The 27,233-nt window shown below is 50.4% G+C and overlaps 2 protein-coding genes across 5 annotated transcripts in view; one reads left to right on the top strand and one right to left on the bottom strand.

The window, feature by feature from the left end:
• The first annotated feature begins 1,151 nt into the window (after positions 1–1,151).
• Positions 1,152–13,452, top strand: LOC142890350 (amyloid-beta A4 precursor protein-binding family A member 1-like). 3 transcript variants are annotated; one of them, XM_076029312.1, is made up of 13 exons: positions 1,152–1,223; positions 3,820–5,638; positions 5,853–6,167; positions 6,981–7,020; positions 7,176–7,321; positions 8,833–8,865; positions 9,292–9,378; positions 9,481–9,681; positions 11,205–11,384; positions 11,761–11,973; positions 12,086–12,205; positions 12,338–12,478; positions 12,899–13,452. In XM_076029312.1, exons 2-13 carry the CDS (start codon positions 3,890–3,892, stop codon positions 12,968–12,970), a joined length of 3,297 nt encoding a protein of 1,098 aa, XP_075885427.1. In that variant the 5' UTR covers positions 1,152–1,223; positions 3,820–3,889; the 3' UTR covers positions 12,971–13,452. The 3 variants fall into 3 exon arrangements, with proteins under 3 accessions (XP_075885427.1, XP_075885429.1, XP_075885426.1); XM_076029314.1 differs by lacking the exon at positions 1,152–1,223 and adding an exon at positions 1,542–1,566 and having other exon boundaries at positions 5,853–6,158; XM_076029311.1 differs by lacking the exon at positions 1,152–1,223 and adding an exon at positions 1,542–1,566.
• A 335-nt stretch (positions 13,453–13,787) lies between these two features.
• The window catches only part of tjp2a (tight junction protein 2a (zona occludens 2)), a 31,993-nt gene continuing 18,547 nt past the window's right edge, over positions 13,788–27,233 (bottom strand). For both annotated transcript variants that reach the window (XM_076029308.1, XM_076029307.1), the window contains exons 6-25: positions 26,116–26,881; positions 25,935–26,038; positions 25,040–25,193; positions 23,235–23,346; positions 22,433–22,566; positions 22,253–22,346; positions 21,954–22,104; positions 21,741–21,849; positions 21,339–21,558; positions 21,034–21,221; positions 20,855–20,950; positions 20,128–20,207; positions 19,830–20,040; positions 19,645–19,745; positions 18,668–18,892; positions 18,218–18,325; positions 17,565–17,777; positions 16,516–16,593; positions 15,646–15,731; positions 13,788–15,526 (exon numbers count right to left, since the gene is read on the bottom strand). In XM_076029308.1, the coding sequence (XP_075885423.1) occupies positions 15,355–15,526; positions 15,646–15,731; positions 16,516–16,593; positions 17,565–17,777; positions 18,218–18,325; positions 18,668–18,892; positions 19,645–19,745; positions 19,830–20,040; positions 20,128–20,207; positions 20,855–20,950; positions 21,034–21,221; positions 21,339–21,558; positions 21,741–21,849; positions 21,954–22,104; positions 22,253–22,346; positions 22,433–22,566; positions 23,235–23,346; positions 25,040–25,193; positions 25,935–26,038; positions 26,116–26,881 (3,402 nt within the window). In that variant the 3' untranslated portion in view covers positions 13,788–15,354. The remainder of the gene's footprint in view (positions 15,527–15,645; positions 15,732–16,515; positions 16,594–17,564; positions 17,778–18,217; positions 18,326–18,667; positions 18,893–19,644; positions 19,746–19,829; positions 20,041–20,127; positions 20,208–20,854; positions 20,951–21,033; positions 21,222–21,338; positions 21,559–21,740; positions 21,850–21,953; positions 22,105–22,252; positions 22,347–22,432; positions 22,567–23,234; positions 23,347–25,039; positions 25,194–25,934; positions 26,039–26,115; positions 26,882–27,233) is intronic.

Genomic DNA, 27,233 nt, shown 5'->3' with positions numbered 1-27,233 from the left:
TGGCAGTGTGTTGATGTGGAGGTCGCTGCTGCTTATGGCGGAGCGGAGGTTCATCAGTGGCGACGAGGCGGGAGCTTCTCACTCAGGTGAACCTGTGGTCGTCATACGAAACGACACTGTCGTGTTTTATTTTTCAAATATTGTCCATGCTAGTCAGTCCCCGAACGCGCAGCAATGCCGGTCACGAATGCTTAAAACAACGATTTATATAGATTTTTTATTTTTTATTTTTTGTGTTTTTATTTATAGGTGAGCATAGGTTTCAATTGTTGTCACGACCGATTATATTTCAGCATCGGGGAATGAGGAATATAAATATATATATATGTATTTTATTTTTATTTATTTTTTTAAATAAATGAAATCGTTCCAGGCCTTAGTAGGGAATTAAGAAGCCAGCGAGCCTTCAAAATAAAAGCACTTGACAGTTTGGTACTTGGCTGTGAATTATCATCCAGAGCAATGAATGCCTCATGTTAACACGATGCTAGTGGCACGACTGTGTGTGTGTGTGTGTGTGTGTGTGTGTGTGTGTGTGTGTGTGTGTGTGTGTGTGTGTGTGTGTGTGTGATGTGATGTGATGTGATGGAATAAGTTATGATTTAATTTTTATTCCATTAATTTTGAATGCTAAGAAATAATTGAAATAATTGAGCCCATGGCATCATCATCATCAATCATCATCAATCATCAATCATCATCATCATCATCATCATCATCATCATCATCATCAACAACAACAACAAATTATCCTGAAAAAATGAACCTTGGTAAAAAAAAAACAAACAAAAAAACCAACATAACCTCACTTTCGTAAAACTGACAACTACTTTTTGCGAAATAGATTTTTTCAAAAAAGCTTCCATATTTCCACCTGTAATAATCAAGACACACACATGGTTTGAATTGAAACCACTTAGACAAAGATTGGACACGCGCGTCTAAACTGCTAAATTGCTGTAGATGCGGTGGTAGAAAAAAGTATTTGGACGCCTCATGCTTTTGTGATGTAGTGAATCGTGCAAAACTACTTTGTTATGATTATTATGACGTAATGTCAGAAGAGGGAACATAAAGCAACGGCACATTTTAACACGCAGTCATGCGACGTCCTCTCTTCTTTAGGCAGACAGTGACGGTTGCGTCTGCCTCCTCCACACTTGACAATTCATTGGCAATGCCGGTGCTACTGTACATATGCCAGTGAATCAAATGAGAATTCGGTCAGTACTTATGTTTCTTTTTGCCAGTAAACCATTTTTAGGAAGTGCAACTTCAAATATAAACTCACAGATGAGAAGGTTTCTCCTAAAAACGACTGCTTAAAAAACGTGAAAAAAAGAGAATTAAACAAAGAGAATTAAAAGAAAGAGAGGTGATAGGAGTGAAGCAGGGCCCAGTGTTCAGCTGGTACATCTGTGTAAGATCTCACGAAGCACTAATCCAAAGGTCTTCTGATGGAGCATGACTGTGTTTGGCCTGGGCTCTGACACCCAAGTGTAACAGCAGGGAGGAGCCCCTCGACGCTGCACTTTGTGAAAGTCCACAGGAAGTCAAGAACTGATGGTGATGTAATGAGTGAAGGTCCTCCCAAGTGCAAACAGAGCCCCTGCATTGTTGTTGACGCGTACTTGTCTGTCGGAATGAGATCAAGTGAGTTAATGGGCTTGTAAATCCGTCCGTCCGTCCGACCGACCGGCCGGCAGCTTTCCCTGCAGCCGACAGATGGAAGTGCTTACAGCTCGGCTGTGTACGTTTCACTGCTGGGTGGCCACGGCCATCTGTGACGCAGAGCAACTCCCACCTCCCACCCAATCACCCACCAACCCACCAACCCGCCGTGCCCTCCGCCCCAAAGATTAGCAGATATGCGGCCGAGATGGACAGCAGCTCCCCTCCAGTTCCCTCCTCACTCTTCCCACTGTGGCGGCGCTGCGTTGTCCTCACATCACACTACCACTGCCCACCCCAGGTACTCAGGGCCTTCTTCCGTCTGCGCTTTCAGGCCATGCAAATAGCAACGCAGCGCTAATCAGCAGCAGCAGGAGCTGCCGCTGTGACAGCTGGCTCCAAGTTTGTTGTTCAGAATGATTGGGTGCATATGCATGGCAGAAAAAGAGATCAATTAACACCAAGCAAAGCAATACAAAATGTCAAACGTGAAGTAAATACACTCAATGATTAATATCAAATTTGCATGCACCAGTATTTTATTTTATATTTTTTTACATTTTTAAGACATTTACATTTTTTTTTAGATAAGATTGGAAGAAAAATGAAGTGAAAACAATTTTTGCTCCTGAAATCCTGAGATCCATACATTAGAAAATATATATACGTTTATTGAGCAGTGAAATTGTGAAAATTCAGTCAGAAATGAGAAACATTCATTTCTCTCCGAAATATTGCTTCAAGTTGCCGGGATCACATCTTGTTTACAGTTTACAGTTCAAAGTTTCACCACTTGTAACTGTAAACTGTAACTACCGTGTAGTTTGTTTGCTTTTTCTTTTTTTCATTTTCACTTTTTGTATTGTTTCTGGACTGCTGCAACAGTGCCGTTTCCCAATTTGGGATCAATAAAGTTCAATCTCATCCTGTTGTATTCTGGAGTGAGCGAGGGCCTCCTGCTGACAGTCTTGCACACTTACTCTGATCATTAAGGTCAGATGAATAAGTCATGAGCGCGGCTTCAGCGGAGCGTATGAAGCAGCTGTAATGACAAATGCTGTAAATCTTTCATGTCAGAATTTATGATCACCCGCCAGCTTTTTTTTTTTCCTTCTTCAGAGCAGACTGGTCGTTTTTTTTTCCCCTCCGTCGTCGATGATCTGTCGTCCGTCCTCTCGCCGTCTTCTTTTCCTTCTAGGCCACGCTCGACTGATGACCGTTGGCGATGGAGGCTTTTTATTCCCAGTCACTCTCCGGGGGGGGGGAGTGGTTGTGTGTCTCTCATGTCAGTGTCTGGTCTAACAACCCAGGGCCTCCTGCCTCTCGGACAGCGTCTGCCAGCTGCTTTGTGAAGGGATGAAAGTGATGCTGATTAAAGTGCACTGCGCACTGAGATGACTCCCTGAGCATTGAGCTTGATCACTATTGGCAGTGTAGCAGAGGTGCAGGAGTCCACGCGCTGCTGGTCGAGCTGGACTCTGCTGGTGCGCTGGTCAGATGTCTTCATGTCAGATGCGCTGAGTTGTCAGAATGTTCCTTTAGAGTTCACCTTAATTGATCCCACTTTGGGACGACAGCATAAACAGTGCAGAGAGAATTAAAAAGAAAAGAAGATTAAATATACATCATGGATTTTCGATTAATTGTCGATTAAGAATTTAATCGATTAAATTAAATTAGTCGCAATTAATTGAAAATGTTTTACACAGGTTTTTTTTTTTTGTTAAATGACGTGGTGGATACCTGCATACCTAGAACAAATTACTTTTAAACAACTGTAAAAAAAAAAAAAAAGAAGTCAAGTTAAGGTGTTCAATGTTCAGTTTTTTTTTTTTTTTTTTTAATGTTCTCTAATGTAACTAAACAAACTAAACATCGGGACTTGTGGTTTGTAATCAGGAGCACTGTGATGTAATGACTGGCTGATGTGCACATTGCTCCTAAATACTGGGGGAGTTTAAAGTTTACAATATTGAATCATATTAACAAAATGAGGAGAGAATATGATTCTATCACGAAAGATACTTTGAGGTTGAAAGTCATGACTCACTACTGACCTTTGACCTTTATTAAATTGGATCTTTATATACTGTACATGCATATACACAGTATGCATGTGCTGAACTGTTGCCACTCTGTCTCCACCAGGCGTTGCTCTGAGCTGGGAACCAGAGAGAGAAGCCAGTTGTAAAGCACTGAGGAGGCTCCACCCCCAGCCATGAGCCACAAGCACCCGGGAAGTCCGAGCCAGGACGCCGGCGACGAGCACAAGCTGCCCCCGAGGGCCCGGCAGCCCACCGTGACATCACCGGGGGAGCCTCCAGCCCGTCGGTCCTGGAGGCCGTGTCAGATGCTGGGCCAGGATGGAGAACCCAATCCTCATCATCATCATCATCATCATCACCCTCATCAGCACCACGGACCCCCGAGGCAGCGCCGCCGTCCCCAGCAGGGTCAGGGCCGGGGTCCTGGCCGAAGCCCCGGTCAGACCCCCGCAGTGACCCCTGCAGTGACCCCTGCAGTGACCCCTACTGCCCCGGAGGAGAGCAGAGACACGGAACCAGCTCCAATCCATCAACCCCGACCCGCCGTCAGCCGCTACCGCCGTCCCGGAGACCCCCGGCCCCGGCCCAGGCAGCCCCCCCGAGAGGTGCAGGACCCCTCTCCCAGGCAGGAGCAGTCGCCCCCCGAAGACCAGCAGCTGGACCCCCAGCAGCTGGACCCCCAGCAGCCGGACCCCCAGCAGCAGGACCCCCAGCAGCAGGACCGGGCGCCTCCCCCCCAGCAGCAGCAGCAGCAGCAGCAGACCCCCGACGCTGTCGTCAGCCCCACTCACCTCTCGCAGGTCACGCCCCCTGACGCCCCACCCCTTGACACCCCGCCCCCTGACGCCCCGCCCCCTCCAACCCAGACAAACGCAGCAGCTGAGACAGCGAGCGTCCCAGAGAGCGATGAGGACGCTGGGCAGGCGGAACCCGACCAAGAGCGCCCCCTGGAGGCGGCCCAGGACGAGAGAGCCAGCGAGGGTCCAGAGGAGGAGGGAGGGGCCGAAGGGGAGGGGCAGGAGGGCGGAGCCCCGGAGGTCAGCGACCTGTGCTCGGACACGGAGAGCGCCGCCTCGCTTAGCCTGGACGGACCCCTGCACAGCCCGCCGCCCCTGCACTCGCCCAGCCCCCCCTCCTCGCCCGACACCATGGCGTTCCCCCAGCACGACCACTTCAGCTGCAGCCCACCGCCCGACGACAACCAGCCGCTGCCTGAGGAAGAGGAGGAGGAGGAGGAGCAGGAGGAGCAGGAGGAGGAGGAGGACTGGTGCTCGCTGGACACTGACACTGACATCTACCCCAAGACCTATGCAGACTTCTATTCAGAGTCCCACCCAAAAGCGCCCCCCCTGGACCCCCCCACTCCCCCACAGTCGACCCCGCAGGCCAAACCCCCCCCCAGCTCCTTCCCCGAGCCCCTCAGGACCTCCTACCCCAGCGAGACCCCTCAGGAGCCCCCACGCCAGAACGTCCACCGAGGGGCCCCGCCCCCCTTCACCAAGGCCCCCCGGCCGGCGCAGCGCCCAGGAGGCCGGGGGTCCGGGGCCCCCCACTCCCCCCCAGACCGATCGGTGGGCTGCCGCCTGCACCACTACGACGGCAGCTCAGACGGCGAGCGGGACGGCGGCGCCGAGCACAGCCCCGGCGCCACGGAGCGCCCCCGACAGAGGGGGGTGGAGGCCCGGGGAGGGAGCCCCCCGTCGGGGCTGAGCAGCCCGGCGGAGCCCCCCGAGGACTCGGGCTCGGAGGACACCATCAGCATGGCCATCAAGGACATCAAGGAGGCCATCGAGGAGGTGAAGACCAGGACGGTGCGCTCGCCCTACACCCCCGACAGCTCGGTGGAGCCCGTCTGGGTCATGAGGCAGGAGGTCGGTCCCAACGAGGAGGCCCAGCACTCGGCCCAGCACTCGGCCCGCTGCGTGAGTACCAGCCGCCCGGCACCAAGTGCTCCAAAGCTGCTCATTAGATTGAAACCAAAAGTCCAGAATGATCGGAACTGCAGATGAAGGCCTGAAATAAATCAGTTCCTTCCCTCTCTCTCTCTCTCTCTCTCTCTCTCTCTCTCTCTCTCTTTCTCTCTCTCTCTCTCTCTCTCTCTCTCTCTCCCCCCCCCCCTCTCTCTCCTGCTCTCAGTCGTCCCCTCACTCGCCCTCGCAGTCTCCGTCCAGCTACGCCTCTGTTCCGGCCCGCCAGGCCGTCAGCCCGACCAGGCGGGCGGAATCGTCCAGGGTGCTGCACCCTCGGCAGCACCGCCCGCACCAGCCGGCCTACAGCCAGCCGCCCTACACCCACCCCCAGCACCAACAGGAGAGGGAGGCGCCGGGCCCGCCGCAGCTGTACGGGCAGCAGTCCGACCAGCACCAGCAGCGGAGCAGAGTCCAGCAGCGGCAGCAGCCTCCACTGCAGCAGCAGCAGCAGCAGCAGCAGCAGCAGCCGCCTGTCCAGGATGTAAGTCTCCTCACATCAACCAATAAATGCAGAGTTCAAAGTCTTAATTCTGCTTCCTGTGACATTGGTGCGACTTTGGGGCGATCGAGCGTCGTTGGCTTTGCGATGAGACCCTCAACAGCCTGAGTGGATGTGATTTAAGCCCAGCCTTAATCTGAGGCGCCAGATTGGGCTCCCGATCACAGATTACGGGATGTGATGTGTTAATGGAGGGACGTGGGATCATTGAGCCTCCAGCGTCAACCAACGCCAGGCTTTTTTCAAGGTCCAGTGTGTAAAATCTGGCCTGATTTAAAAAAGCTTAATATACTGCCCATGAACACATTAATAAAAGTCCATACTCGCAGTACAAGAAGTGATTTGGTTCTCCTACTGTCATCATGATTCATCATCATATTTATTGTCCTCCAATTTTCAATCAAAAAAGAGTTTAAGAAGCACAATAAATATCAGTCTGTCCAGTCACATAGAGAGCAGGGTAAAGATTTGCCCTTAATTTGCGAATTAACCCAGACACTAATGCGATTAATTGCGATTAAAAATTATGCAATCTAAAATGTAACCTGTAGATGTCGCTGTTTCTTCTCCAAAGACCAATTATTACTCACCTCAACTTAAGGGCAAAGGTATTAGAAGGCAGCCCAGGCAAAACTCAAGGTTGGACCTCTTGTCAGTTAATATCCATGCAGAGGTTGTTGTGTGACAGGAAGGCATCTGTTTGCAAGCTGTATGTTAGTTGTCATAGTAAAATAGTTTCCATCAGTGAACAGCCGGTGGAATCTTAAGTGGGGTTTTTTTCTCCCACCTTTGCAGAATCGCAGACCTGCTCCTCAGTTCCCAACGTTTGTGGACGGTGAGTAACATCTGGCCTGCAGAACTCTCACTGCTCCTCGGCCGTCACCAGTTTGATGCCATCGCAAGTTAACATTCAGTCTGTGCATCCAGTGGAGTTGGTGTGATGCCAGCGTTACACGCATGTTCTGAACCACCGCGTCTGTCCTCCTGCAGTGCCGGGACCCTGTGACCCAGAGGACCTGATTGACGGCATCATCTTTGCCGCCACCTACCTGGGCTGCACCCACCTGCTGTCGGAGAGGACCCCCACCAAGAGCGCCCGCATGCAGCAGGCACAGGAGGCCATGAACAGAGTGCGGGTGAGAGCACACAGAAGCTACAGCATCCTGGTTGCAGGGTTGGAGGTTGGAGATGTTAGCGACTCGTCTCACGATCACGGTTTCGTGGCTTCTGAGCTTCACACCACTCAATGGAAACACCTGCAAATCTCAACGGTCCTGTGTGGGGCCTGGTGCAGACTGCATCATCCTCGCATCACCGCTCCCCATCCGCCGTCACGGAGACGCCGCTCCGCTGCTCCCAAACCCACCCAGCGTTACGTAAACCCTCCATCCAGGCCTGAGGAGCCCTGGAGAGCCCAGATCTTCCTGCTGCGCCTGCCGCTCCTCAGCCTCACCACACACAGGAAATAGAAAAGACTCCCATCTTATCGCTGCTGAATTATAAATGCTTTTGAATTGAGCCGCCAGGGGGTTCACGTATCTGGTAGATAGTAGCAGCTTCCACCCTGAGATGGGTTTGTTTTTCAATCCATCGTATTATTTAGGTCGAGCCGGAGGGAAGTTCAAGAGCGGACATGAAATACAGGCCAGTGAGTGGAGTCAGTGAAGGGAGGAGAATGAGGAGGAGGAGGAGGAGGAGGAGGCTCTGCTGCCTGGCCGCTGATGGACACCTCCAGGACTCCACTGCCTTTAATGGGCCGAGGAGCCTGGAGAGGGAAGAGGCTGCTGCTACTGCTGCTGCTGCTGCTGCTGCCGCCGCTGCCGCTGCCGCTGCGTTCTCTCAGTCATGTCAGGCCCAAGCAAGTGCAGTTGAACCAGGACGATGGTGTGAGACCTGGACTCCAGGTGGCGCTGATGATCTGATGCCTTTGCAGCCACAAGGCAGCAGATCTGAACATCCATGACGAGTGTTCTCAGGATCGATCCAATGATTATTGCTATGATTATGATCATTTTTTTAGGATATTTTTTCTTCTTTGCATCCCAACCCACCTCCATCCTCCACCCTGGTCCATCTGGAGATGAAGAAGGAACTTTGGAACTTTAGAATCCTGAGGAAAATAATAATAATGTGAGGCGAGTGACATTCGACTGAGAATAATTAAAGATGGCGCTGGTGATCTGCGCTGCTCAACACTTTGACGTGTTTGGACTTGGGACCTGGAAACAGCATGCAAATAGTTTGAGAAAAACAAACGATGTTGGCCGGGAGGAGCGCCGCCTCGCAACCTCGCTGCCGCCACATGAGGCCGCCTCCTCCGTCCCTCGCTCGCCCTCCCTCTCTCCCTCCCTCGCTCTCTGGGCTCCAGCCGTCACATCCAGGCAGAGGGAACTCTTGATGCTGTTGACTTGCTGAGGCCTCTGGCAGCAGCCGACTGTTGTCACATGTGATAGACGACAGCGCCGCTGTTGTCCTCCCCCACACGCACACGCACACGCACACACACACACACACACACACCTCTCTAAGGTCCTTGTGGTGCCTTGATGTGTCATTGGGGACGGTCCACAGCCAGTGAGTGGAGGTCTTTATCTCTTCTTCTTCTCTGGCGGCTGCTGACTCCTCTCTGGTCTGTGTGTCTCTGCAGGCGGCGCAGAAGCAGGCCAAGAACCGCAAGAAGGTACGTTTGCATGAGCGCAAGGTGCAGTGACAACCTCCCAGTCCTCCCAGACCTCCCAGTGCGCTGCCTGTTGGTGTGTTTGTTCTCTTCTCCACCTGCTCTGCAACTGTGTTCTGGTTTTTATTGATAATCGCTGTTATTTAGATCAGAGGGGGGGCAAACTGTTAGACTGGTGGGCCCACAGTGGGTTCTACAGTGTGCCAGAGGCGGGTTGCGGAGCAGCAGCAGATGGATGGAGTGTTCTGGTGAGCCACCTCCATCATGGGAGGTGTCGAGATCATGTTGCTTTGATGTCAATAGAAAATGAAGCAAAGCAAAGTTGCAACCAAATTAGAGTCTTTGCACAGCTGCCACTGGCCAGCACGTAGCTCCGCCCCCTTCTGCCCCCCCTGCACTCCTCACTCCTCTCCTGGTTCCTCTCCACAGAGCCCCGAAGGCGACGACCCGTCCACCGCCGAGGTCGACTTGTTCATGTCCACGCAGAGGATCAAAGTTCTCAATGCAGACACTCAGGTAACGATGCGTTAATAACACAACGCTGTCTGCACTCATATCTGCTTATGTTTCAAATTCCAGTTTGACACAAGTGGCTTTTGTGATGCTTTGGACCGGCAGGAGTCTCTGATGGACCTGCCGCTGAGGACCATCTCCTACATCGCCGACATCGGCAACATGGTGGTCCTGATGGCCCGGGGGAAGATGGTGCGGTCCCGCAGCGCCCAGGAGCACCTGGAGCACACGGCCGAGCAGAGCAGCATGAACCACGACGACCGCCGCCTCTACAGGATGATCTGCCACGTCTTCGAGTCGGAGGATGTGAGTCGCTCAGCAGCATTATCGTCGCTAGCTGCGTTTCCATCACCACTAGAGTCGCACCAAACCTAAATATGGCAATAAAGCCTGGTGATGGAGGCAGCTCCACTTGGAAAAACCTCTCAGATATGGCTCAAAGGTCTCATGAGGTGGTTCTCCATGACGCTCTCATGGTGGCTCTTCACACCATTCAATGGAAACACATGCAAATCACATCTGTACTTTGTCGAATTTTAGAATCTTTTATTTTGAAATGCAGCTATTGTCTGTTTCCTTCGCAGAGGTTGTAGAAATATCTCTTTTTTTATTTACTCCCTGTCTTTGGACACAACTTCTCCTGCGATGTCTAAACCTTCTACATTGTAGACACAAACTGAAGGCATCAAACAGATGAAGAAGGATATATGGAATTCTTATTCTACCTGTGTTCATTTGATGCCCTTTAGTGAGAATCTGCAATGTAAACAGTCGTTAAAATGAAAGAAGAGCCTTTCAACATTTTGACTGATAGTGTAAAACACAAGTCCATGCAGTAAATCTCTCAACCAGTCACATGAGTTTGCATGACGCTGAAGTTGGCACCACATTCGCAGCGGTTCTTTCCAATGATACCTCCCATGTTCATTTCTACTGTAGAATTTTGGAAATGATGCACCTGAAAAACTGAAAAATACTGTGACGTCAATGGCAAAGTTGTCAATTTTGGAGTCCCCCCAAAAGGCCAAAAATGATTTCCCGTGAAATCTTATAATCTTATGATAGTAGCATAAATAAGCACTGCCATCTAGTGGACAAATCGCGGAACAAATTTTTTTTTTTAAGGTAGAATCGAAACTTAAGCGGCACCGCAACGAATGTGGTGCGGACTTCAGCGTCGTTGAATTTGTGAGGTGATCGTCACATCCAAGAAACAGCAGGGTTTCATCTGGAGGGAGAGGGAGCCACGTGCTCAGTGGGACATGAGCACCACCTTGTGGCCACATGGCCAAATGCAAGAATGGAAACCAAAAAAAAAAAAAAATATATATATATATCAAGACACCCTTAATTTTTTATTTATTTTTTCACAGAATCTCAATTATGACCACGAAAGACTTGCAGAGAAATGTATTCTTTTGAGATGTGGTTGTTGCACCTGCACTGAACGTCCACTGATGGGTGAAACAAAGTGTACAAGGGCATTGTGGGTAAAGCTAATCCAAGAAATTGGAGACTTGAATCTTCATGCAATACAAATTACAAATGCACTGAGCGTTCAGACTTTTTCTTCCACCCTCAGACACACCAACAGTAAAGTGAAAGATTAAAAAATATTTTAACGCTGTTAGAAATGAAGTTGAAGTTAGAAATGAAGTTGAAGTTAGAAATGTATGAAAAGTGCCTTATGCCTTCTCTCTCTCTCTCTCTCTCTCTCTGTCTTCTCTCTCACTCACTCTCTCTCTCTCTCTCTCTCTCTCTCTGTCTCACTCCCTCTCTCACTCCTTCTATCCCTCTCTCTCTCCCTCTCTCTCTCCCTCTCTCCTCAGGCCCAGCTGATTGCTCAGTCCATCGGTCAGTCCTTCAGCGTGGCCTACCAGGAGTTCCTCAGGGCCAACGGCATCGACCCCGACGACCTGAGCCAGAGGGAGTACAGCGACCTGCTCAACACTCAGGACATGTACAACGACGACCTCATCCACTTCTCCAAGTCGGAGAACTGCAGAGATGTGAGTGGGCCAGCAGGTGGCAGCACGTGCATCCATTTTCAATACCTGCTTCTTCTGCTGGAGCCTCTCCCAGGCAGTGTCACTGGGTGAAGGCAGGGTGACACCGTGGACCAGTGGCCACTTTATTAGGGCCACATGAAGAACCCGGAGAACATGGAGAGAACCCAGCAAATACATGGAGAACATGCAAACTCCACACCTTGAAACCACCAGGGGGGCAAACTTTTTCTAGTCTGCCCCCTGGTGGTTTAAAGGGGAACTTTGTGTTGAGTGCTTTTTGAGTCAAACAATGTCAGGGTTGGTTGTGTGTGACGGAGCTGCTTTTACAACTGTGTGTGTGTGTGTGTGTGTGTGTGTCCCACCCCCACCCCCACAGGTTTACATAGAGAAGCAGAAGGGTGAGATGCTGGGCGTGGTGATCGTGGAGTCGGGCTGGGGCTCCATCCTGCCCACCGTCATCATCGCCAGCATGATGCACGCCGGCCCGGCCGAGAAGTCCGGGAGGCTCAACATCGGCGACCAGATCATGACGGTGAACGGGACCAGCCTGGTGGGTCTGCCGCTCAGCACGTGCCAGAGCATCATCAAGGTAGGACGCTGCTCCTGGTCCTGGGCCTGGTCCTGGTCCTGGAGTGGCCACTATCTCTCTGGTCCCTGTCCAGCAGTTGAAACTGAATCTCATCACACTGATGTTCCTGCAGGGCCTCAAATCTCAGTCCAGGATCAAGATGAACATCGTGAGGTGTCCCCCCGTCACCATGGTGCTGATCCGCAGGCCAGACCTCAGGTACCAGCTGGGCTTCAGCGTCCAGAACGGCATTGTGAGTACCAGGAACACCCGGTGGCGAGCTGGCTTCGCCTCTTGGTGCAGCGTCGGTGACGTAGAAAAAAAAAAAAAAAAGAAGCTCACAGGTGCAAGTCGTGAGTCTCATCTTCTGCTGTGTGGCCTGCAGATCTGCAGTCTGATGAGGGGGGGCATCGCCGAGAGGGGGGGCGTCCGCGTCGGCCACCGCATCATCGAGATCAACGGCCAGAGCGTGGTGGCCACGCCTCACGAGAAGATCGTTCAGATTCTGTCCAACGCCATGGGAGAGGTAGGAGACCACAGCAGGTTCTAGGCCAGGAGGGGGGACAGTTAGACTGGTGGGCCACTGGGGGGCCGGAGCAGCGGCAGGTGGAGGCAGTGTTCTGGTGACTCAGCTCATAGGAGGACAAATATAATTTACAGAGTTGCAGTTTGCCCATGTCTGAACTAGAACCACCACCAGAACCACCTAGAACAACCATAGATTCAACTAGAACCACCACCAGAGCCACCTAGAACAACCCTAGTATCAACTAGAACCACCACCAGAACCACCTACAACCACCACAGAACCGGCCTAGATTCAACTAGAACTACCACCTGGAACCTCCTAGAAACGCCCCTGGACGACCTTGAACGAGGAGGTCAAACTGTGCAGGTTTCTCCAGTGTGGGATTATTTCTGATTCTTCTCCTTGTTTGTGCTGCAGATCCACATGAAAACGATGCCAGCGGCCATGTACCGTCTGCTGACAGCGCAGGAGCAGCCTGTGTACATCTGAACACACACACACACACACACACACACACACACACACACACACACACACAGTGTCACTCACTCAGCCCCCACCATCACACCAGCCCGCCTCCCCTCCACCTGTTGCCTCCTCCTCCTCCTCCTCCTCTTCCTCCTCCTCCTCCTCATATCACTTGACTTGCCTTAATGTGTACAGTGCACCGTCATCATGTCAACATGGACCCCAGCAACATGACGACAGCGGACAGATGATCTCAGCGGGGCAGAATAGAGTCAACGTGACGTCTTTTGTTTGACCAAAGAGAAATTGTCTTGACTGTATCGTGAATATTTCTGGGCAACAGAGTAAACAGGAGCTTTTTTTTGGTTTAAAACAGGCTAATTATCTGAATGTAATTATGGTGGACCTATCAACTGTCAGTCAGGGCAACACGTGTTCCAAGTAAGATGGTCAAGTTCAAGAGGAATGCATGAACCATTGTGCTGATTAAACTCCAAAGTAAAGGCAAACGCTCGTCAAGTGTGTTTTATCAAACACGACAGACACAAGTTGTGTTGATGTACAAATGACTCCACTTGTTTTTAACTTTCGTAAAAGCCCACGAAGCTGTGACCCAAATCACAACAGCTTTCAGAACTCAGAACCAGAACAACTGCCTCTGAGTCTGAGAAGAGACCTTTAAAAGTGGCCTGGAGACCAACACCAACCTCCAGAACTTAAACACTAGTTTGGTTGCACAGTCACAAAGCTCAGACCCCTCAGTGGCTGGATCACGGTAACGGAGCTCCTCCTCCTCCTCCAGCCAGGCACCCACCACAAAAACAAAGACAGAGGAAAATGATGTAAAAAGATTCATTTATTGGGAGTTTTATTGTAACACTAGAGATCACAAGCTACATAAAAAAAAAAATCACTAGCGAGATTTCCAAGAAACATGATTGTCATCAACACGTTCCCGACGCTCGCGTGTACAAAGATTTGAGACGGTATAAAAACTGTGTGTGTGTGTGTGTGTAGAGCGACAACAACAGGATTGTCTGGTTGGATGCAACAAAAAGAGTCAGAGACGTTGGGGTCGACGCTGTGCTGTACACCTATAGCACCACCTATCAGTGACACCAGTGACCTGCTCCGTCCATGCCAGCTGAACAGAACTTTCAGGGTGTCTGTTCGTTTGTCCCATCCGAAAGAAATCTACAACTCATTATCATTTTGTCTTGTAAAATCTGCAGTGGTCAGTAACATTGGTGAGATCAGCTCTGCTTCTACAGTGATGCTGAAGTTGTTTTCTCTCTGCTGAAAGGTCACACAGATATGGAAAGGCACTTAAACTCACACAGAAATTAGTATTTTTTTTTTTTTTTTCTGCTGGTGGTGGAACTTTGGTGAGCGTTCATCTGAACAATGTGGTGAAAGTCAAGAGGACATTTATTCTACATTTTAAACTCCAAGAAGTTCTTCACTGTCCTGACGCTGTGCTGAGCTGTGTGAATAATAAAAGCTGACGTTGGTCGACGACGCCCTGAGCTGCTTCCTATTCCAGAGCCGAAAGCAACAGTTTCCAGTGTGACTTAACAGTCTGGAGCCAGAGTTGAGCTCTTGTTTAAGACTGACTGCCTTCCATGTGACCACGTAAAACCAGCCAGAGGGAAAGTCAAGGTTAAAAATCTGTAGCAAGAGAAGCCCCTCAAGGTCATCTGTCGTAGTTGGAACTACTATCATCATGTCTATGCTGTTATTTTTCAAACCTTCTTGATTTGACAGCGTTTGCTTTGTCATGTTTCTAAAAAATAAAGGTGGTGCAGTAACAGCAATGGCCACTAGGACTAAATATAAATTCTATCTCGACGTAGCAACGTCCCTCAGTGGTGTCTTTACACTACAAAAATCAGCTGCAGTATTTTCACCTGGTGTTTGGTGTGAACAGTAAATTTTCTTTGTTTCAGGCTCAGGTGACATCAACCAAAACCCGAAATAATAAAGAATAGAAAAGAAACACTTCTTCAGACACACGCAAGAAAGAATAAAAACACAATTTTATCATTTAAAGGGACATTACAAAAAACAAAAAAACAAAATTCTATCTTCGTTCAGGAGGCACGATGCAAGCCAGCGCCACCGTCTGGTGACTCGCCGTTACTACAAAAGCTTCTGTTGGGATCCTTGACGTGCTGCGCGCTGGGAGGTGGGTGACGGACAGAGTTTTATTTCTCCTCCAGGATGAGAAGATTCTGGCGTGGAGGCGACACAATGTTGGAGAAAAGCTGTGTGATGTACGCAGACGACTTCCTGCTCTCCTCCAGAACCTGTAGCTCTGAGCCTGCAGCTAAGAACCTACAGCTCTGAGCCTGCAGGACTGGAGCCTACAGCCCAGAACCTTCAGCTCAGAACCTGCAGCTCAGAACCTACAGCTCAGTGTCCTTGTACTTCTGCGGGTTGTAGTAGCCCCTCTTGGTCTGCTCGGCCAGCTGCCTGCGGTAGCCCTCCTCCTCCTCCTCCACCTCTCCCTCCATGTGACCTCTGACCTCCGAGTACGGCGGCCTGTAGGCGCCCTGCTGCTCCGTGTTGGAGCTGGAACTGGAATCACACACGTCCCGGAGGTTAGTGAGCGAGTGAGCGAGCGAGCGAGCGAGCGACAGGCGTCTCTACTGGCAGCGTGATGCCGTGCTGGTTGGAAGGAGGCATGCAGACCTCACCCGATTGGCTGCGGACGGTTGAGGTTGGGCTTTGGCAGTTTGACCGGGACGGCGTAGATGTCGGGATGCTTCTGGGCAATTTCCAGCTGCAGAGAGAGAGAGAGATGGAGGGAAAGAGAGAGAGAAAGAGACAGCGAGAGAGAGAGATGGAGGGAGAGGGAGAGAGAGACAGAGGGAAAGAGAGAGAGAGAGAGATGGAGGGAGAGACAGAGGGAAAGAGAGAGAGGGAGAGAGAGAGATGGAGGGAGACAGAGAGAGAGAGAGAGAGAGAGAGAGAAGGACCCAAATATGTCACAACTGATGAAACAACAATTACAGCAAACAATGAGCCATCTTGAGAGGGTTGGAATTTCAACGACTGGCTGCTCAACATTGTTGTCGTGTGACAATGACCAGAAGTTTTGGGTGCTTTGGGAAAAATGGGAAATGAGTCACAAAGCCAAAGTCGATCCGAGCGAGAGAGAAGAGTTTTAATGTACCCGAAATCAGGACCAAAAAGTTTGACAAATGGATTTGCTGAGTTGGCTGTTGAAGTCGTATATTTGCTCTGAACTGCAATGCTGATTATTCATCTAGATTATCTGACGACGACAACAAACACCACAACACCTTCCTGAAACAGTCGACGACAGTTGACAATAGATGCAAAATCCCTACAAAACATCTTAATTCTCCCAAAAGACACTGCTGGATAAACCCTGCATAGTGATGAAGACGCCCTCCTGCTCTTGCTTCCATACTGCATTATGCCGTAACCATAACCATTGGTTGCAGCTCCTGCGATCCATCAGGATCATCTGAAACTATTTTATCCCTCCAGCCAGAGGAGAGGCTACCACTGGTCCAGCGAGGGTGAGACGGCTGACTGACCCGAGCGTTCTCGGCCTCCTGGAGCTCCAGCATCCTCTGAGCGCGGGCCAGGTGGTCCATCTTCTCAAAAGCTTTAATCTGGAGAGGGGGGAAAAAAAAAAATCAATCAATCCAATCAATACAGGCGACTGAAGGCTGAGAAACTGTGGTGGATACTGCAGAGCATCTGCACAGCGTGAATCAGACACACAACTCAATGAAAGAGTGGTGAGTTGTGGCGTCGGTCTGGTGGCACCATGGTGGAGGATCATTATCAATGCATCACCATTATATATATACAATAATGGATGATGGGTCATGACGGTGGATGAATGACGGGAGGGCGGGACAAACACGGTGTTACCTGGTCCCCCTTTGGCTGTTTGCCGTTAGAAGTAAGAAAAGGAAGAAGAAGGAGAGGAAGAAGAAGAGGAGGAGGAGTGAAAAACCACTCAGTAAACAGGCTGCTCAGAGAGACGACTGACTACACCTCTAGAGGTGAAGTCTGTAATATTTAGAGACTCTGAAGAAGAAACAGTGACATTCGCTCGCCCTCCCCCTCCTGAGTTTGCCAGTGAACTACGGTGGCCTGCACACCCAAACCTGGATACCTGCTCCACCTTCTTCTACTAGAAACACTCTGCTGTCAGGCGACCTGGATTGTCCACAACAGGCTTCCTTAGAAACATGGCGGTGCAAGATGGCAACTATCTAGTAACAAAGTAGCTTGATTAGAAAAATTAATCGAATTAATCGCGGCCTTTGTAATTCATTAATCAGAATTAATCCTATTTTAATTGCGTATTAATATTTGAGTTGGCAACAGAGGTGGGAAGTACTTGAATAGATTTTGCAGGTATTTGTACTTTACTTGAGTAAATCTTTCATTTTGACTTTTTACTTTTAATCCCTAAATTTGTACACAAAAATCTGTACGTCCTCCTTAATTTCATTCTACTGCGAGTCTCCACTTTTATTCATGTATATCAGCATATTAAGCTTTAAACCAACACTGGACCTCTATGAGGTAGACCTCTAGCACTGATGCTAGCTCAGTCTGAGCGACTCACCTTCCCCAGGAAGGACTTGTTGGAGGGGTCCTCCTTCTCCTCCCTCCCCGGGGGGCTCTGCTCCTCCGGCGGCTGGTTCAGTCGCCCCATGGTGGGCTTGAGGGCCACGGGGGGAGGGGCCGGCTTGCCGCCGCCCACGGCGTCACTGCTGATGGTGCTGCTGGAGTGCGAGTCGAAGCTCCGCGACGAGTCCGTGCGGGTCTGAGGACGCACCTGGCAACCGAAAGCAGCGTTCTTCTTTGTTAAAATATGTTATTTAATCGTATCAGCAGCAGCCATCTTGCATGTTAATCATTTTTTTTTTTTTTCTAGGTCTGTCACAGCCATCCGTGACCTTTGAAAGAGGATGAGGGCCAGAAGAAGGGAAAAAATATGACAGGAAGGAGATTTTCCAGTTTCCATTTTGAGGTTCAAGCTGAAATTTTGTGAATAAATTCGCAGTAAGCAGGAAGCAGTCCTCCACTCGGCTTGTGCGCAGAGCCTTTCCACTTTACATTTTGAAATTTCAACTTTACTTACGTTGACTTTCATCTCAAAATTCTGCCTTTAATAGCGAAATTTCGACTTTATTCTCGAAATTTTGACTTTAATCTTGAAATTTTGAGGAGGAGCCATATATATTGGGAGGGGGCTGGGGGTGGGGGTGGTCTCACCTTGGGTGGGTCTGGGACAAAGGAAGGGGGGGGGCTGGGCTCTCGGTGCAGCACCTCTCTGCTGCCCGACCTCCTCATACGAGCCCGGGGTTCAGGGTGATGATGCCTCTACACACACACACAAACACACACACACACACACACACACACACACACACATGGTTGGTTCGTGAGGGTTGGAGAGGGTGACAACACAGCGGTCAACAACCTTTATTATATTCTTATTGTTATTCTTCTTTTTTATTATTATTAATAACTAATAACAATATTTATTATCATCATCATCATCATCATCTATTTGAAACTACGGACCACATTAATTTCTCACAATAATTATCAACAATGACTCAAGGTTTGTATCCAGACAGCTAATATTAATCTGAGAGGTTTTTCCAACTTGAGTTCTTTCCATCAGTCTCTTTATTGAGGGTGATTTTTCTCTGAAACTACCTCGTCGGGCAGCACCGGCTCGGAGGAGCGGCTGATGGCCGACACCGGCTGGGCCTCGTCCATGGTCTCGTCCAGCTCGTTGTCCGTGTAGGCGCCGCCCTCGTCCGCCGTGTCCTCGTAGTCGCTGTTCAGGCGGCTGTCCATGCTCAGGTAGTCGGCGCTCATGGCCGACAGGTAGGACATGCGGTCGTCGTGCAGGTCCAGGTCCTCGTCAGAGCCGTCCAGCTGGTGGAGACACACAGGAGTCACTGATTGGTGGCAGCAAAGCTCAAACCGTCCCACTGCTGGGAGGGAAGCTGTTGTTGTTGCTGCAGTGAAGCGATTTCAACTCTGCAGTTGTGGACTTCAATATAGAAGTGGGTCATATTTCAGAAGATTATTATAGTACAGAGAACCTCGGTTTTGGGCTTTCTGGTCGGTTTTCAGTACAGAGAGAAATAAACATGTGGAAAATAATATTGGTTGTTGTTCTTAAGTGTCAACTGGTACAGTTCATTTTTACTATGTATTTCTTTTTACTTTTATTTGAGTAAAGGAGTAAAATTGTTTTCAAGATTCCAATTCCACAATAAAGTCGGAATTTTGAGAATAAAGTTGATGTAAAAAAGATTTTGTAATTATTGTCAAAGTGAAGTAAGTCAAAATGTCGAGTATAAAATAGAAAAAAAATGTCGAGAATAAAATCGAAAGGCTATTCAAGCAAGTCGACTTAATTCACCAAATTTCTTTTTTTTAACGTCGACTTTTTTCACGAAATTTAGACTTTTTCCACAAAATTTCAAAATAAAATTCAAAATGAAAACTTTAATAAAAATCTCCTTCCTGTAAAATGTTTTTCTCTTTTAGTAGTCCTAATACTCTTTGGTATAAATCGTATAAAAGTATTTTCCCTTTTACCAAATTCTTTTTTTTTAAACAAGTTTCCATACTTTTTACAAAAGCACAGAATACTTCAGCCACAGGAAGTGGAGACTGACCTTGCCCTCGCACACCCACACGGCTCGGTCCTGCTGCTCCTGGATGGAGTCCTTGACGCTGCCGTACCAGGCGTCGTTGGCCGAGTTCAGGTCGACGGTGGCTGAGGAGGCCATGAGAAAAAAACACAGGAGGCTCAGAATCCCGGACAGGGAGGAAGTGACGGACTGCCGGAGCGAGTCGGTACCGGTGAAGAGGTGCGAGCAGGTCTTCCTCAGCTTGACCGACTGCTCGTAGAGCTTGCGTGCGCTGCGGCTGGAGCCCGGCAGCAGGCGGTTCCTCATGGTCTTCACGCCCTGCTTGCTGTCCGGGTTGAGGAAGACGACGATGGGGTACCACTGCGTGTAGTTCAGGGTGTCCACCGCCTTGGGCGTCACGTCCAGTAGAGCGTGGCGGTCCTGGGAGCCCACAGAACCCAAGCAGAGGAGTCAAAGAAAGAACTGGTTTTCTGAAGCTGCGCTCGCTCGCCAGCGAACTACCCGCACCTGTTCGATGATCTGCCGGATGGTGTTGAGTCGCACCACACCAGAAGACTTCTCACTTCCTGCGTCCTTCGGCTCCGTTTCTGAGAGATGGGAGAATCATGAGGCACGGAACCGGCAATCACGGAATGGTTGCAACAGACTCACACCACCGTTCAACAGTTTGGAGTCACCGACTCATCACAACCAGTCAGGGCTGTGCGATCAATCGATTTTAAATCCAAATCAGATTTTTTGAGTGGTAACGATGTTAAATAGAGGAAAATTGGAAAATCTATTTTCCTCTTTCATGCTTCCGGATTGGCGCCTCTTGGGTACCGTAGCTCCTCCCTCCTCCAGAAGCTGTTCACTGGCTACCTCTGTTTAATCACATCTGCACTAGCTAGCCACAGCAGGTGTTAAAACCAGGAAGTGGTTCTGTTTGCTGCCCTCACCACTACCTGCTAAATTATTTTTCCAAAGTCGCATACAACACACACTTGTCCTGTTTTTGTAGCATATTTAACGAGACGCCCCCCCCCCAAAAAAAAGAAAAAAAAAAGAAAAATCGAAATCGAAAATCGAGTTTTCAGAGAAAAAAAATTGGGATTTTATTTTTGATCAAAATCGCCCAGCCCTAAAACAGGTCTCGTGACATGATGATCTTGAATTCAAGATGTAATGAACCATTTCCACTACTGTGTTTTCACAGGTTCACTGCAGAAGGAGAAGCGACAACGGCGCCACTTACTGGCGATGATGAAGTCGTTGGGCATGTCGGTGGCCAGCTTCTCGTTCACGGCATCAGATATGGGCCCAAAGATCACCACGGGTCTCCTGAAACCAGCTGATAGAGACAGCGAATCAGACAATGATTCAGTCAAAAGACTCTCTGGAGGTCATTTAACTCTCTTCTCCAGCAGCAGCTACCTTCTCGTAGGACCACCCTCTCGTAGGCGGGGAACCTGGTGGCCACCGGGGCGGCGCTCAGGTCCTCGCGGCTCTTGCGCAGGTCCTTCTTCTTGGCTGCCCTCTGACCTCTCAGCCTCCAGAAGTCTCCCCTGTCGTTGCCGGACGCTGCCCGGGCGGCGTTCTGGACGTTGGACATCTGCTCCGCCCTGCCAGCCAACAGTCGGGGTCGTCACTTGACAAAACTCAAAGCCTCTCGCTCATTTTTCCATCGCAAGGAGACGATGCGGATGGCGAGCGATCTTCTAGGTCTGCTGAGGACCGACCTGCTCTTGTTGGGGATGATGCCTTTCTCCAGCAGCTGGTTGTCCTTGTCCGAGCGGATGGCCAGCCAGTTGCCCAGCTTGCCGTCGTACAGCGTATCGGTCACCTTGAAGATCTCCCCCCTGCTGAACGGGAGGCTCTGGGGGGCTTCCTTCTCGTACTCAAAGTGGGTCCTGATGAAGAAGGAGTCGCCCCGACCGGACTCCAGGATGTCTTCGTACACTGAAAAACACCAGCAAGACACGAGAAGTTTCACGAATCCACTCCACTCTCAACTGTTTGTTCTAAACCTGGGAGCAAAATAAAATGCACTGCACTGATAAGAGTTCCTTTCCAGCACCTTCACGGACTGGGCTGACATGATTTCTCTTGGAGCGCAGTTCTCAAACATGGAGCAGAGGTACCTTCTGGTTTGCTTTGAGCCAGGATGGTCACATCTTCTCCCTTGGGGATCTCCAGGAGGTAGAGGACGGCCTCCTCTCGCACCATCCCTCTGAAGTCCATGTTGTTCACCTGAGAATCATTCTCAATCAACACAAGGCCTTGAAAGTAGCACATTTTGATGCTTGGGCTTTGTTGACTCTTCCAACCCTCTTTCATCCCAGGAGCTTCTTCACCTTCATGATCTGGTCTCCCTTGCGGAGGCCCTCCTGCTCCGCCGCGCTGTCCTCCTGGACGCCGGCGATGAAGATGCCCACGTCGTTCCCTCCGGCCAGCCTCAGACCCACACTGTCTCCCTTCTGGAAGTGAACCATCACCGTGCTCGGCCTGGCGAAGCCAAAGCACTGTTCAGAACCTGAACCTTCTTACTGTTGACTTGAGTGAAGGACTGCAATCAGTACTTTAGCCGGAGTATCTCCTATGTGTGTACTCTTATAAACACTCTCTGCCACCTGTGCTATGTACCACTACTCACCCGTACACCTCCAGGTCCTCTGTGCCTGGTTTCTGGGGCACTTTGTGGGGAGCGTGGACCCTCGGCGCCGGCGCCACCACCACCGGCGACGGCGCTGCAAACATCAAACTCCTGGTTTCTACTCACGCCGATGAAAGAAACTGACGACTAACTTTGCGGATTGAAGAGCGGCGCCCTCACCTGGCGGCGTCTCCGATCGGTGCTCCTCCCTCTCCGCTGCCGGAGGGGGCGTGTCTGGAGTGTCCCGTCGGTCCGGAACCCTGAAGGGCGTCGCCTGGGCGCCCATCTTAGCCAGCCTGTTGTGTGGCTCCTCTCTGAAGACACACAAAACACACACAAACTGACTTTAAAGCACAGTCAGGACTGACAGCAGCTGCGTTTCCATGACAAAATAAAAGCCATATTTCTAAAAATTTCAACAAAGTACAATTGTGATTTGCAGGCGTTTCCATTGAATGGTGTGAAGATCGTCGGCCATGATTCTGGTCAAAGGCCACGGTGTGAACCACTGCACCGCCGTGAAGCATTTACACGTTGTCGTAATCAATTTACAGAAATATTACAGTCCAGAGCTGCGTTTGAGTTTGACTTGTAATCCCACACACACACACACACACACACACACACACACACACACACACACACACACACACACACACACACACACACACACACACACACACACACACACACACACACACACACAGCGACAACAGCAACAAAGCTATTGTCACATGTGAAAATGGAAGCCTCTCCATCCACTCAATTAAATTCCTTCTTCCTGGTTTAATGCCAGGGCTCTGATTAAGCCCCATGGGGGCAGAAATCATCATAATCCTGCATTATCCTGATTATAGGCAGCATTAAGCAAAACTGATAAAAAAAAAAAAATTATAAAAAAAAAACGACACAACAGTCAATCAGAGGTGGATGGACAGAGGGCCTAAAAATAGAAACTAAAGTGGTGCAGTTGGAGACTGACCTGGGCTTCTCTCTCAGCCTCTCGGTGGAGGAGTGGGATGACAGGTCCGACTGGTGGACCCTCCTGTCGTCCTGCGGGGAGTAGGAGCGGTACGACTCGATCTCCGAGATGTCTGCAGCGGAGGAGGAGACAGGATGAGAGCGTCAACATCAGCTGACAGTAGACCACAGCTTTCTGCTCGTTTCTCCTTCCAGGACCTGCGCGTTTTTATTATGACGTCATTCAAAATCCAAATGGCCCACAGGTGGAGGAGGCACTGAAACTGAAATTACACAGTGAAGGTCACAGGGGTGGGGGGGGCGGGGGGGGAGAGAGGAGGTGGTGGTGGTCTGGGGGCTGGAGTGGGGTTGGGGGGTCTCCTTAGCGTTGGGGACAAACAACTCCGGGGGGGAATTTTGGACAAACAACGCGATGGGAATTATTGGGCTGACGGGACCAACGATGAGCTTCAGGTGATTTGAACCTCCAAGAGCTGCAAATCCCTCCACACACACACACACACACACACACACACACACACACACACACACACACACACACACACACACACACACACACACACACACACACACACAGGGCTGCTGTGGTGCAAACCTTCACTTAATGAAATTCTGTCATATCCAACAGTGGGATTATGATGGCAGATTAGATCACCCTTCCTGAGGTGAGTGAGCACACACACACACACACACACACACACACACACACACACACACACACACAAAGTCAGTCCCAAAACCAGACAAAATGGGTCACAAGTCTCCCAGATACACCCCCCCCCTTCCTGCCCCCCCGCCCTTTGGTCAGTGAACAATCCACTCCCGACCAACCACAGGCCGCCCTCCTGGTCATGTGACCTCAAAACCAGGTATAAACGAGTGAGCCACCATTGGCCAGAACCAGAACAGCCAGCGTGTTGGGACCGTGGATGTATTATCAGAACTGGATACCGGACTGACAGTATGGCAGCGCTGCGATTTCTTTCCCCCCCCAGTGGCCACTCGAGGTACTGCAGCAAAACTATCCCATGGGCCCAAAAGGCATTTTTTCCACAGGTGGCAATACAAAAAATAAAGGCCTTTAAAACAGTTGACAGGACGACTGTGACCTGAAACACGATTCATAGAAAATCTTTCTATTGTAGATTTTTCACTTCTGATCTTTGAGTCGTTTTTGAAAAAATGCTAAAGGCCAGAAAATCATCAGTTCAGAGTTTATTCCCAACGTGACGTCGCTGCTGTGTCTCAGCTCGTTCTGATTGGCTGCGTCCTAACGTGTCTGTAAGTGACCTTCTCCAGAATCCGTCTGATTGGCCAAATAGATCATGTGAGTTACAGAGGCATGATGGGAAGTGGCCCGACTGGGCCCATTAATGTGGAAGTCAGAGACTTTTTTGGCGTCTGCACTGCTGGGTGAGAAACTACACTGAAATAAAACAGCTGCTGCTGCTGCTGCTTTGTCCAGTATGTGCGTGCGTCAAGATCATGAGGTCATAATTAAATAAAACTAAATGCTGACGTGTGAGCAAAACCTTTATTTTGTCTTTGCGATGGAGAAACAAGTCACGTGCACAGATACAAGAGGAGCAACAATAACAGTCGACAGCAGATCACATGGAGTTCATGCACAGTGCACAGTGGTTTTATATGTTGATGATGATGATGACGGTGGTGATGATGAAGATGATGATGGTGATGGTGATGGTGGAGGTGAAGGTGACGGCAGCCGCTCGCAGGGTTTTTGTGTTTTGCTGGCCTTCTACACCGGGAAGGACCTGCTGCTTGTCAGTGTGGAGTTTCTCTCACCGTCGAGCTCCGAGTCGCTGTCCACCATGGGGGGGACGCGGATCAGCACCTGCCGCCTGTCTCTCTGCACCACCAGCTGCAGCTTCCCGCGGGACTTCTCGATCAGCTTGCCGGCGTCGCTGAGAGACAGGTTCTCCGTCACCGTGCCGTTAATCTGAGAGGCGGCGGCGGGAGAGAGACAAGACGGTGAGCTGCTGCAAACCATTTGAAAGCATCTTGGTAGCGTTGTAGTCCAGACCACACCAACCAACCCAGACCAAGAGCTCATCAAGACTGGAGAGCAGTACAGAGTTATTGGCTGAGACGGAGACCAGACCCAGTAATAATGCCTCCGAGTCCGAGACGAGAACTTTAGAAAGTGGTCTGGAGACGGAGAGCAACCTCCAGTGCTACAACACTACGCTACATCCTGGTGGAATCAATTTGCTTTAATGACAAATGAAGAGGTTCAAGTTGAGGCAACTGGCCTGGTTTGGCTCTGCTGAAGAGCTGAAGAGGAGAAAAGTCTTCTTCTATCTCGAAGACCTCTCCAGCTCTCCAGCAGAGCAAAACCACTCCAGAACTCTTTCAGAGGTCCATTACAAATTACTACTGTATCTCAGGTAAGATGAGTGTTTTCTTTTCTCATCAAGTGTCACCCTGAATGAATCATTTTTGGGTAAGGAGAAAAAGATCAGACAACTTTTCACTCCGTTTTCAATTAAAGGCCACCTCGTAAGGTTTGAAGCCATCTAGTGGAGAGTTGGCATACTGCAAGCAACTTTTTTTTTTCTTTTTTTTTGTTTAAAAGCCAGCGACAGTGAGGGAAGTCAGAGGAAACGTAAACGACTCCCCTGCTCTCCCCTTTCAGTGAATGTTAGCCTGAGGTCAAAGAATGAGTAGAGTGGACACCTGCCTTTAATATGATGTCGCCTTCCTGCAGGTGGCCGTCTCTGCTGGCGAGTCCAGTGCTGGTCATCTCCTTGATGAAGAGCTGGCTGCCCAGGCGGAGGCCGTACTCTGCAGAAGGTTTATTCTATTATTGACTATTGAACAGAATCAAGTAACCTCAGCCACAGGGATGATTGGCTGCTCACCCTCGTTGGGTCGGTTCTTCAGCAGCAGGACGTTGAGAGGTTTCTCCAGGGGCTCCAGGTCTCTGGCGGGGCGGGGCAGGGGGATGGGCATAATGGCGGCGGGCGACGGCGAGCGGTCCAGGCGGTCCCGGCTGGCGCTCCGCTTTGGGGGCGGGCGGTCGCGGCCCCGCTCGAAGCTTTGGTCTCGCGGGCCGCCGTGGCTCCGGGCCGGGCTGTGGCTGTCGCGGCGGCGCCTGTGGTCGGGGCTGTAGTCCCGGTCCAGGGTGCGCTCGCTGCGGTAGCGCCGGTCGGGGCTGTGCTCGCGGTCCAGCGCTCGCTCGCTGCGGTAGCGGCGGTCCGGGCTGTGCTCGCGGTCCAGCGCCCGCTCGCTGCGGTAGCGGCGGTCCGGGCTGTGCTCGCGGTCCAGGGCGCGCTCGCTGCGGTAGGGCCGCTCGGGGCTGCGCTCCAGGGTGCGCCCCCTGCTGCCGTCTCTGCGGTACGGCCGCTCCGGACTCAGCTCGCGCTCGCCGCTCCGGCCGCGCTCCCGACGATCGTAGTCGCGATCGTAGTCGCGCTCCCTGGTGTGGTAGCCCGAATCCATGTACCCCCCTCCTCCTCCGCCGCCCCGCTCTCGCTCCAGGCTGTGGTCCCGCCCACCGCTGTAGACGCTGCGGCGGTCGGGGTCGTAGTTGTAGTCGTCGTTGTAGTCGTTGTTGAAGACTCGGTCATCAGGCGACGGCGGGCGGTTGAGCAGGTTGACCGGGACCTTCCTCGGCCTCTTCACCGTCTGTGCAACACCACAGCACAGCGTTACCACTTGGGACGCAAATCATCCAGGAATTCATTCATCGCTAGCTGATTGACCTTAACGACCGATTAACGATTAATTGATCAGCAGCGATTCTTCCTGAGGACAATGACTAAGGAAGACATTGTTTAACCCTTAGATAATGTTGAGGGTCCAGTGTGACACATTTCACATTAGAGAACAGTAGAAACACCCTCAACATTCATCCTCTGACTTTATGTTGACATCTAATGAGTCACATTTCAACTTTAATTGGAAAAAAAAGTTGTTTAAAAGTAACTTGTTCCATTATGACCATCATAGCATCTACAGGTGAACTGCTCTTTCCTGC

The sequence above is a fragment of the Nelusetta ayraudi genome, unplaced genomic scaffold (assembly GCF_046127955.1).
Source record: "Nelusetta ayraudi isolate G7.1 ecotype Tasmania unplaced genomic scaffold, CSIRO-AGI_Nayr_v1 ptg000026l, whole genome shotgun sequence".
Classification (NCBI taxonomy): domain Eukaryota; kingdom Metazoa; phylum Chordata; class Actinopteri; order Tetraodontiformes; family Monacanthidae; genus Nelusetta; species Nelusetta ayraudi.
The sequence above is the reverse complement of the archived record's forward strand: the minus strand, read 5'-3'. Positions and strand labels throughout refer to the sequence as shown.

Excerpts from the sequence above, each read along its gene's own strand:
- LOC142890350 (XM_076029312.1), top strand. The coding sequence starts at position 3,890 with ATGAGCCACAAGCACCCGGGAAGTCCGAGCCAGGACGCCGGCGACGAG. Across the intron at positions 7,322-8,832 it reads AGGCCATGAACAGAGTGCGG|GCGGCGCAGAAGCAGGCCAA; the intron begins GTGAGAGCACAC and ends GTGTCTCTGCAG. Across the intron at positions 12,479-12,898 it reads TGTCCAACGCCATGGGAGAG|ATCCACATGAAAACGATGCC; the intron begins GTAGGAGACCAC and ends TTTGTGCTGCAG.